A 12,122-nucleotide genomic window follows, 5' to 3' on the forward strand; every position below is an offset into this window, starting at 1 on the left:
ATTAAACAAGTTTCCATTAGAAAGAGAGAGAGAGAAGAAGATGGGGATCACACACTCATTTTCCCTTAAAGCAATTTGATGCATTGATCTAAAACAAAATTTTTTGTTCCTAGAATCTTAAATAAGCATGTAGACTGAACCAGGTTCCTAGAAGTCTCAACTCCATGATAGAGAAACGTAACAGAGACATTTTTGCTTGGGACAAAGGCAACAAATTAAATGAAGTCCAAGCAGGGTTTTGCTGCAGCTCACTTGTAGCCATTGAGGGGTACATGGTTACTTGATTACCTTGTATTTAAGATCCAAGTTTATTTAAGATCTTAGAATTTTAAAGCTTAGGATTTTAGATCCTTAATTTGTAACATGAATATAAGATCTTATATATGTTTGGATGATACAAGAATTAACAATCCAGCCTTAACAATTCTTGCACAAATTGAAGGAACGTGGAATACAACAGACAAATGCCAACCAAAATAGATTATCACCTGTTTGACATTTTGTTCAACATTATTGCCCGTCATCCGTGCTTTATTAATTAGTAACATGAAGTTACATGAATGGACCGTAATAAAAAACTTATTAACTTTATAAAGGATGAAACGGACAATTGATTACTGTTTGAATATGAAAGTAGTTGAAATATCAAAACCTTGTGGCCAAAAAGCAATAGCAGACAACTGCTTCAAAAGGGTTCATGAGATAGCGACTAGCTCTTCAAACTGATGGTTGATGAGGTCGTCTCCTTTCCTCCATCTGTTAATTTGGCTCCAACAACCTTCTGCCATTCCAGTACCTCCATTGACCAGCAAGGCTAAGCCAAAGACAGAATGAACTCATGACTGTAGTTCTGAGTACCGTGCACTGCACCAAATCTCCAGTCTGTTTCCTTCATCATTTCCCTGAAAGGGACTGTGGCTTGTGATCTTGCCAAATACTAAGACGATTTTGTGCTTTCTGGACCTAAAAGAAGTGAACTCCCGAGAGGAAAGTGAGGAACGGAAAAGAAATTTCCCTTCAATGTAATTCATGACATGAGAAGCGAAGCATGCAAGAATCCATAACATGCCCCATGTACATGTTTAACAGCAAACAACACAAAATATAGCTTATGTTCAAAGGGGTTGCAGCCACAAATCTGTCTTAAGTATTACAGATCACAAACCAAAAAATATCGTTTTATTAGATCTAGATCCAACACTAAATTCATGGATTTATTTAGAACTAAACCCATTGCTAGTTGGATCTCAACCTCGATCCAATATTAAAACAATATTTTGATCAGACATGATCCCAAATTGATAAGTCAGTTTGGGTTCCCACATAAACAGATATGCATTGACTAATTTTTAGAAGGAAGTGTACTAGAGTTTGAAGTGTACCTCTTTGTACCAGTCTGTTCGATAAGTCACCAACATTAGAATGAGGGTCTGCATTACAGTCCCTCCCAACATTGCAGACCATATTCCCTGCATCACATCCACACATGCTCATGTCATGATTCACATGAGTATTTGAAGAAGTGGGCATTAGAGTAGTGCACCATCATACGTCTAGAAGTGGGCATCAGGCCGGTACCCAAGAGGCAGGGCCAAGCCTCAAGCTTGCATTGCAAGCAGTCTGGCTGTGCCCAGGCAGCAGTCATGGGCTGCAGCCCAGCTCAAGCCTGACTTCTTATGGGGTCAGGCTGGGCATCAGGTACGAAGGCCCTGGTATAAGTTGCCCCTACGAATTAACTTGCATCTGCAGTACCCGCGAATTGAATATGGTTTTGGCTTAAAGCAAGCAAAGTAGCACGCAATATTGAACATGGAAAAGAAGCAAGAACGTGACAATGAACTTGAGAGAAACGCTGAACATTCAACCACAGAAAGTTTTAAGTAAAAGTGAGATCAGGATAATGGCTGGTGTCTTGCTTCTTTTCCTTGGCAATGACCCCTCTCAGCTTAGTTTTAAGTAACATTCAACACACTGACATTGACCCCTCTCACCTTAGCGCCTTGGTCGAATTTGAAGCTGAGCAAAGCGCCAATGGGATGCCTACGATGTAGTAGCACCCAACGATCACGTAAGCCACAAATGCTTGCCGCCCGCAGCCGACGGCAACCCCTATTATATATGCTCATGTTGGAAATTAAGAAAAAATCGAAGAAAGATATCCAAGAAAAGTACTGAAAATAATGGAATCGTATTGCAACAAGCAAAGTTTGTAAATTCTACTGAGTCTTAGAACTATTGCGTGAGTGGGAGGAGAGCCTCACCCTCGAGTGAGATCCCCTTTGCTGAACAAAGGAAGGGGGACGCACTGATTCGAACCAGCAACTGGCTGCCTACCAGCCACTGATTTCATTGGTGCGCCAGTACCCCGTGGGGCAAACCTGAACTATATAATTTTTCTAGAAAATCACAATTTTGTCTAAGCATGTCAACCATTTGTATTCGTACTCAAATTTGGATCATCTTTTAGCAATGAATTCAGATCCAGCTAACAGTACAAGAACCCACACCTCTACGCATCCCCACGGCATCTTTATATTGGTATTCCTTTTTGGGTGGTTATGGAACTTTAGTATCAGCATTAAAGTTCTACCTATTTAGGTGGAACTTTAATGCCTCCTATAATTTTTCAAGTCATCAAACAATATATGGTACATATAATGTGAAACTTTTGTTCCGCCTGAAAGGTACCTGATGTTAAATATTCTACCATTCTATTATGCACACCTGGTGTGCATAGAGATATATAATGAGTAAATTACCCTTATCAAAGTGAAAAAAAAAAGTTTTTAGAAAGATAAAAAGGGAATTGTAGAAAAAAAAAGCTAAGACTCTAATAAGTATACTTCATTATGAAAAATACCGACCCTTCCGGACCCTCCTCATTTTAGTTGGGTGTATATTTGTTGAGTGCAAAGGGTGTCAATCTCATTTAGTACAATGTATTCAAATGTTACCTTAATATCGGAACATGTTTTGATATCAAAGTTGGTTGTGAAGCTGCATTAAAGCAATATGAACAGTTTAACATGCAATACAAACATTTTAGCATGTTTACAAAATCCAATTAAATGAATTCGAAATTTGATTTATGATTAGATATTATCATACTACTAGAACATTAGAGGTTCGAAGAGAGAGAGGGGCATAGGGTTAGGGTTCCTCTGGTGGCCGGCCGGTTTGAATGGCTATCTGGGCCTGATTGGAAATCGAAGGAGACCTTCTCGCTCCAGTTGGTGGTGAGGAGATGGATTGTAGTGTGTAGGAAGAAGGAGGAAATGGTGGCACTCAACCATTGTTGACTAAACTTAACAAGAAACATCTGCAGCTAAGGGTCCCCCCTAGGCATCCATTATTGAAGGGGAAAAGCTTGATGATGAAGATGATCTGAAAGAGGTAGAAATTCGAGAGATGGACGGCAATAAGGTGTTGTTCGTCCCCAAATCAGATCATGAAAAGCTTAAAGCCCCTTTCCTGTTTACAGCTACTGCAATGCTTTCAGGTGGTCTCACTTGAAATGGGTTAGACTATAGATTCATATTTTCTTCCCATCGTTCTCTTGGGGCTGGCTAAGCCCGATCAAGTTCTCATAAGCTGGTAAGGGCTTGCTTCTGGTAAGGGCCTCAAATGAGGCTGATCTGCAAATGATTCTTGCTCTTGGCCCCTGGAAAGTGGGGGGCAAGTCCTGGTTGCTAATCGGCAGCAACTTGGAATGCCTTTGGAAGTTGAATCGTCAAGTAGGGTCCGCATTTGCGTGTGGCTTCCTGATCTCCCGGTAGAATGTGAGGAATTGAAGCAATCTCCCACTATAGATACTGCTGGAATAGATGATGGTAAGACGTGGATGACAGTTACAAGCCTGAAATGCCAGTCCTTCCTTTTCCCTGAATAAAACTACAGGTTCAGCTAATCAGGTGAACAGATTTTCAGCCCTACAAGCAGGAGGGTGTTACTGCTGGGGAGGGATGGACTAGTTGTGAGCTTCTCCATGAGCATGTGAAAAGGAGACCTACTCAAGCCAAGGAGGTGTGCCCGAAAGTGGTGGATCATGACAGGTTAAGTAATAGAGCGGATGCTCCTGCCGTAACTAAGGTGGCGGCTAGCGGAAGCATCCTTCAAGCTCAGCTGGGTGCCGATTCTATGGCTATAGATGAGTCCTATGGTCACTCAATTGATGTAATGGTCTCTCACCAGAAAAGCTCTGGAGAAGAAACGCTAGTTGAAAAACAAATCTACCAGCTCATTTAAGAAGAGGCCCAGCAGCCATCTTCAACTAGAGAAGCTCTTCACTGATCTATATGTCTCTTGCTCAGATGCGAGCCTGCTCTTTCCTCAACCCATGATCCACTCTAGCTTCACTGCAACTGAAGCCAAGGCCTCCTCAACTGCTGAAGATTGGGGTGATCAGAAAATTAGTTTACCTGTACTTAAAGAAGAGAAAAAAATCCAAATGAATGAAAAGGATAACACCCCTTGTAGTGAAGAGCTGGTAGGGTGTAGCAGTGAGTGCAGCGTTCTTGTTGGGGCGTAATGCTCGTTGGCTGGTCGGCGTCACTAGCCAGCACAATCTTTAACTTATTTTTAAGCATGCTAACCCAGAGATTGCACTCCCCTCTAATACAAAATTGTACGACACTGCTTTGGAAAAGCTTAGCTTGAGGTTTCCTAAATGTCACTATTTCCAAGATTCATCTCAATGGACAATGGGCCAAAGGTGGTTCATTTCCTCTGTCGTAGCAAGTCTAAATCTATGTGCGTTAAAATCAACCTTAGTAATAAGGCTTATGATAGAGTGAATTTGTGGTTTACAGAGAATTGGCTTACTTTACTAGGCTTTTGCTCCAATTAGATCAGGCGACTGTTATGTCTACAATGACCTCTGCTCTACTCATTAATGGCAAGGAAGGTTCATGGTTTCACACCAGAAGGGGGCTGTGGCATGGAGACACCTGTTCATCGTTACGATAAAAATTCTTAGCCGAAAGCGCGCTGGCTTATTTGTAGTTGGGAATGATCCGTGGTCCCAAGGTTAGATCGTTAAGCTTCATTTGTTCCTCCTTTTTATGCTGACAATTTTTTCTTTTTTTATTGAAGGGAAAAAAAGTTTTTCTAGGCCTTAAGGATTGCCTCTCCAAGTTTGAGGCCGATTTGGGATTCAAGGTTAATCCCAACAAGACCTCTGTTTTTTTCTTCAACTTTTCTGAGTAGGAATGCAACAGACTATGTGCTATCATGGGTTGGAAAATGGGCAATTTATCTACTAAACATTTGGGCCTTCCTTTCCAAATTCAGGTTATCACAAAGAGAATGTGGGCATATAGTGATTAAAGTTAATCAAAAGCTTGCCGGCTGGACCCATTGTGTGAACCAAAATCATGTTATCATCATCTATTGATTAAGAGCAAGTTCTGAACAAGATAACTTTACGAATAAAAAATTACAGAGACAGTTATCTTTGGTTCACACAATCGGCAACTCAAAAGCCAGTGATGCGAAGCTGCCGTGTGATGGATTACGACTGAACGGTTCTCTCTTTCTTCTCTCACTGACGAACTTTAGCAGATCTGAAGCGAAATTAATCAAGTTGCCAAATTTACAATTACAGATTAGGTTTACAACCGGCTGTACTTTGCGCAGAAGGACTTATAAGGCCACACCTCCAATTAACTAATGCATGTACGTTCAAACAGTGAATAAATAATAACATATTAATAGTAATAGCAAAGTACTGTTGAAAGATGCCCACATTAACAGAGACCAATATTTACATTTTAGTGCAATCAATTTTCTCCTCCCCTCTCTCTCTTTCTTTACGGTCAAGCTAACCTTTTTTAGTGAGTATAATGAGTATTTTATGATTTTATCATGTTGTATGGCCTAGAGTTGAAGCCCCTACCTTTTCGTGTCTCAAAGTCACTACTTGGCGATGCTTCAACTTGCATATTGCTGCTCTAACTTTTCTAAGGGCTTAATGCCACCGAAACTCCAAACTAAGACAGAAGGCGGCCACCTCGATCTCTCTCTGCTCTCATTCTCTCTCCCTCCCCCAGCCCAACCCCCCTCTCTTTGTCAATGATTCTATAATGTTTTTATTTTATCGTTTGCCAATGTTTTGCTGCATAGCAATCATCAAAATGGAAGCCATAACTAGTTAGTAGCTTTCAGATGAGTGAAAAGCTAATCCTACCACTTAAGCGAATGCGGAAGCCCTTCCTGTCCCCTCATTTCCCGACCAGCCATAACTAGTGGCTTTTGAGGTGGTGCGAGGAGAAGCGCATGGATCTCCAACTCACTCAACACTTCTCAAATCCTATTTCAAGACTTTCATCAAATGAGTATTCCTGAAAAACTATTTTGTGGAGCAACTAAATGACACAAAAAGTATCTAAAGGACAGGTGAAATCAAAATGAAATAAACAAGAAAGAAAGAACCGATGAGCTTACAAATGAGGTCAGCCTGTCCAAGGATACGTCAACTTATTTTAATCGAATTGGATGTATCCTTGCGTATATTCACCAATTTATTGGATGTTTCAAATATGGATTAAAGAAAAGTTACTATATCTGAATCCAATCTTAAGTTCACAGTCTGAATAGGTCTCTTCGATTTACTTTTGGATCTGGGCCCAACCATATCTGAACAAAGAACATGTAACTCTAGTTGTCTAAAATCACTCAGCTCATTTATGACAGTTAGAGTGAAAAGTAAGGAAAAAATGTGATAAATAGTTTCGTCGTTTGGTATTATTTTAAACATTTTTTTCTTTATTTTTTTTCTCAGACTGTCCATATGATGGATCAAAACTGAGTAACTCTAGATAGGCAAAGTTCTCATTAAGTTACTCATCTATACTGATATGTTAATAATTGACTTTGAAAATATATAGATATTGGTTACAGGATATTTTGTTTAAAATTGAATGCAAGTACAAATCTGAATTTGGTTGGATGTTCATCAAAACCCGAATCTAAATCCAAACAAATTTCTTGATCGGATGCAAATTTTGTTTTCATATACAACCTTTTCTGCAGTAATTTCATTGAACGATCTATTAACCTCCGGCGTGATCATTTATTCTTGGTCCAAATCCTTGCATTGGTGGTACGATGGAGATGGAAGCAGCCAACCTTCTGATTGGCTGGAACTTGGCCGATACCGTGATGCACATTGAATTATGAAAAGGATATTATAAAAAGTAATTTGAAACACATTAAATAAAAAATATTTTTAAACAATTAATTAAAAATTCTTAAAAATGTTTTTAAAATGATAGAAACACCACCAAATGGGTTTCTGCTTGTCATGGATTCGATTCAAAGAAAAGAGAGGGAGAGGTAGAGACTCTGTAATTACCATCAGACCGACCGAGGGCGAAAACTTGGATGCCGGTGTTACCGAGGGAGGCAGCGGCGAGCTCGAGGTTGCCGAGGTGGCCGGAGAAGATCCGGGTAGCCATGGACATGACGTAGTTGAGCATGTAGACGAGAACGGCGGGGCCGGCGAGGTTGCAGAGCAGCCGGAGCTCAACCCAGGTCGCCGCTCGCATCCGGTGCAACCACGGCACGCCGTCGTCGTTCAGGATGCTCTCCAGCTGAGCACTCCAAGTTGGTGCCGCCGGGACAGGAATCTTTCCATCTATGGTCTGCTGCACCAGAAGTGGCTCCTCCATATCAATCTGCCCAACTCCGGAATTCATGGCGATCGATGGTGATGGACTATGAGCTGCTCAAGCTGCTTTATATCCTTTCTCTTCCGTCTTCTCGCTCTGCTTAATGATTTGTGGATCACAAGGCAGCCAGATAAGTTGGCCTATCTACCAGTCTTGGCCGTCCACGAGAACGGTTCAGATTGCAGTCAAATTCAGCTTTTTTAACAAATGAAATTGAATTCTATTAGTCTCACTGATATTGTTACATTTATACATGATTCAACATTTACATGTAATCAGTTTGAATTTTATGATCACATTTCAATCAATTCAGATCATACAATGAACTACATATGAAATCCCAATCGAGCTAGTAATTAGATCGAAGCTTTTATTCAATGACTGCATAGTCTGCAAATGGCTGAAAGAGCATGGGAGATAGTGGCAGCAGGATATGCAGAGAAGCCATTGGAGAGACTATGATGTATATATAATATATACTTGAGAGCCTCCTGAACCACCGAAATAAGAATAACAAAACCCAAGAGACCCACAGCCAAGCGACTTTCTCTTAACTAAATTGTTCGGAAAGATTGGAAACAATGAAGTTTCGTTCATAATCTAAAGCAGAAAAGGCGATGTTCCATCAGCAAACCAAATTAGATACATAGCCACAAAACACCTGTTTTTAAAAAAAAAATGCGTTAAAATTTGAAAAACAAGTCAACTGAACAAAATTCTTGTTTTTTTATGTTATCTTATTAATTTCACATTTATTTTGTTTTTTATTAATTTTTAAGATTTTTTAATTGTTTTTAAAATTTTCCATATTTTTCTTTGTTTTTTTTCATGCCAGCCGTACTGTACCTGATAAAGGGTGTTGGGGAAACTTGGAACGCGAAAAAGATATTTTGTTACTAGTCCAATGTGCCAACTCAACTTTAAAAAGTTTCATGAACTTCATCACTGTTAGCAGCTGTGGCTGTTCTTCCTTTCTAATTCAGCCAGGTTATCGTAGAAACTGATGCATTTTTATAATACTATTTTTCACAATGTGAAAACAAAAAGTAAGGTAAAAGAATTTATTCAAAAAAATGTCATACTTAAAAGTAAGAGTCTGTGCTATGTTTTATAGCAAGCAAATATACTAAAAATTAAGCAAATTCTTCTCTTAATTTTCAACCCTCCCCTAGGCAAAAATTTTCAAAATTATGTATAGAGAAGAATCCCAGCTAACAATTTAAAAATCGACTTTGCACATCCAAATTAGAATTGAACAATTACTTGCAATCAAACAAGGGGAAAATGAACAAGTCTGTTGAGCTCTCCGTTTGAGCGTTTGGATGTGATGGTAAAATGAATGCGCCAATTTATCTTGCTGTCAATCTTTGTCAAAAAGGCTTAGTATCTATTTTCATTAAACTCAAATCAGTAACAAATATCGCTAAACGACAAGGTTTTTTTCAAGTACATTACACAAGTTTGAAAAAAAAAAGAAAAGAAAAGAAAATACGGTAAATTTTTAAAAATTTAAAAATTCATAAAAATAAAAAAGAAAATAAAATAAATGACAAACCAATAAAACAACGTCAAAAATAAGTAGATAGGTAACAAGTAAAAACTAAAAAAATGAAACAAGCAGTTAACATTAAAAAAATGTTTAAAAAATGCGTAAAAAAGGAAAAAACATGCAAACACTCACACGTCTTTTCCAGTTTGGCGTTTTATAAAAAAACAATATTTTTTACTGTTTTATTCGACTTATTTTTCAGGTTTTTAACACATTTTTTACCAAAAAAAAAAGTGCTTTTGTAACTATGGTTCAAACAGATTTGAGGAGTCTGAAGATTTGGTGAAATGTTGAGCTGACTGGTAGAGAAATGTTGCTTTTGATGAACCCATATATTACCTCTATTAATATGTAAAGTCGAGCCAAGGAGCAGCATGTGCATCATATGATCCAAAATGAGAACGGGGAAATATTTTACTTCTTGACAGGAACACACCTGTGCTAAAATGAGGGCGATTAAGTTCTCCTTCTAAAACTTACGTACGGATGGTGATTTCTGTCCATTTGTGTCTCATAATTTTCTCATGAACTTGTATGACCGCTAGAAGCAGACAATGCAAGCAAACAGTTAGAACAAAAGCTGTTTGCAATCTCCTTTCAGGTAATAATGCACCGATTCGCTTTGTATAATTGCATGCTTCAAGGGACGTAATACAGCTGGTTGAGATGATTGGTGCATTGACGGTGTGTCATCGGTTCGATTCCTATGAATGCTACTCCTCGAAACTGCAAATCGTACATAGCCCCACAATTACCCAAGTCGCGAAGAAGTCTTTAAACCTCAAAGGCAGGGGATTGGGGGAGGCTTCGGCTTCCGAGGTTGCTCACCCCTGGTTTATGTACACTTGATGTGTCTGACATTTTCCAAGTGTTTTTGTTTGTTGTATATGTTGTTTATTTGTTCATCAATATTTTTAAGTGAACTTGAGTTTGTGGGCAATTTCTTTTGTTTATTTATGTGTTTATATATTGCCCTTTATTTGATTAGGGACAAAGTGTAGCCTAAATGAAGAAAACATTCCGTGATGCTATATCAACACTTGTAACTCATCTATTATGCGACAAAAAGGCCTGTATCGCACCACGCATAGTAATTAAACCGCTTCTTAATGTTGGGTTTGTGTTACTGAATATTGTTAGTAAAATGGTTTTCCGTGTCTAAATATGAGACCAAATTCATTCGTGCATAGTAGACACAATATCAGATATTTCTAACATGAAGATCAAATAGATGAATTTCCTAAGAAGATAATTAAGGAAGTTTCCAATAGAAGGGAGAGAGAGAGAGAGAAAGATGAAGAAGAAGAAGAAGAATAAGAAGAAGAAGATGGGGCTCCCACACTCATTTTCCCTTAAAGCTATTTGATGCATTGGTCTAAAACGAAATGTTGATTTAGTAGTTCAAACCGGACTTCGAGCCAAGCTGAGTCGGACCTGGTCTGATCGGTCTGATCATAAAAATAATATAATATATAATTATATTTATTATATTTGATGCATTTATTTGTTATAAATATTATATTTATATACTAAATATGGTTTGTTTATTTACTTTTGATTAAAATCAAGTCAGGTTGAGCCATAGGCCAGGCTTGAGGCCGGCCCAAGCTCAACTTGGAATCTGCACGCTGGCCGGCTCCATGCCCATCCCTGCTTTTCCCATGTTGGTGTTCTAGCTCTGGCCAATATGAGAGGTAAATCGAATAGAACAAACAAGCACGAACAAATAGAAGTGTAAATGGACGGACAAGATCCAAAAGGAAAATTTTGAGGCAACCAAGAAGTTGGGGCCGATTCAGCACCTTTACGGCCCCAAGATTGATTGAAAATATATATACCTATATATATATATATATATATATATATATATATATATATATATATATATGTGTGTATATGGTGAAATTTCCAGTCATGGCCATCTATGGTATTGGCGATATTACATGTTTTGCTTTCTTAGTTTTATATTTCTGTCAGCTTCTAAGGGAAATATTTAAAAGCATAATTAAACGTGTGAAAATAAAAAGTATTCCTAAGTTTGTGATATAATTAAACATACACCTAAATTTTTCCCATGATTAACTAAAGAAATCCATGAATTTGTTTCTGTCACACCAACTGTTAGTGTACCATCCAAAAGTAACATAAGAATATACTGTAATGAACAAACGTGAATTCGACTGTACTAACCTTCTAGCATTAACCAAAAGAAAAAAAAAAAACACCTAAATTTCTGAATTAATAATAGAAATTAATCGAATTGGATATAACTAATATGTCCTAGCATTTCTAGACATGCTTAAAGAGGCTGATGTAAATTCCAGTGAACATGAAATTTGTTTGGGTCCTTGGTGTTTTAAACATTGAATCCATGAAACCAACTTAGATGAGCATTAATCCAAGTTTAATTGGCAGAATCATCTATAAAAATCTTCGGGATGTTTTTGGGAGTACCAAAAGGTTAGCTTTTTTTTTTTTTCCATCGCCAAATCTTTTGGTACTTTTGATTTTTTTTTCCTCCTTTTTCTAAGTAAGTGCATAAAAAGTTCGCCAAAAATAGCGGAGAAAAATTAGAAGGAAACTGTTTCTAAAATTCAATAAAAGAATGATGATTATTATCCATCAAATGGTGCTGAAATGCTCTTAGAATTGCAAACATTTTTATTTTTGTGCCATCAATAGTGTCATTGAAAAAACTTATTAACAACAAATTTTAGTTATTAATATTAATTTGTGATATCCACGGGTAGGAATGCCATTGTATCATTTTTGAATCGGATGTACCCTTTGCTATATTTGATTTGTTGGATGTTCATATATTTGAACTTCAATGTGAGTGAATAACAATCTATACATAGGAATTCAGACCCTTAAATTCACAACCAATCCTATCTGAAATCAACTTC

At 37.9% G+C, this 12,122-nt stretch overlaps 1 protein-coding gene across 6 annotated transcripts; it reads right to left on the bottom strand.

Moving 5' to 3' along the window:
* Nucleotides 1-571: 571 nt before the first annotated feature.
* Nucleotides 572-7,779, bottom strand: LOC116247326 (protein DETOXIFICATION 40-like). 6 transcript variants are annotated; one of them, XM_050075992.1, is made up of 4 exons: nt 7,352-7,769; nt 1,992-2,109; nt 1,383-1,469; nt 572-902 (listed from the first exon to the last, which is right to left on the bottom strand). In XM_050075992.1, exons 1-3 carry the CDS (start codon nt 7,692-7,694, stop codon nt 1,436-1,438), a joined length of 495 nt encoding a protein of 164 aa, XP_049931949.1. In that variant the 5' UTR covers nt 7,695-7,769; the 3' UTR covers nt 572-902; nt 1,383-1,435. The 6 variants fall into 6 exon arrangements, with proteins under 6 accessions (XP_049931949.1, XP_049931948.1, XP_049931950.1 ...); XM_050075991.1 differs by having other exon boundaries at nt 572-963; nt 7,352-7,768; XM_050075993.1 differs by lacking the exon at nt 1,992-2,109 and having other exon boundaries at nt 7,352-7,759.
* Nucleotides 7,780-12,122: the final 4,343 nt, after the last annotated feature.

The sequence above is a fragment of the Nymphaea colorata genome, chromosome 2 (assembly GCF_008831285.2).
Source record: "Nymphaea colorata isolate Beijing-Zhang1983 chromosome 2, ASM883128v2, whole genome shotgun sequence".
Lineage (NCBI taxonomy): Eukaryota > Viridiplantae > Streptophyta > Magnoliopsida > Nymphaeales > Nymphaeaceae > Nymphaea > Nymphaea colorata.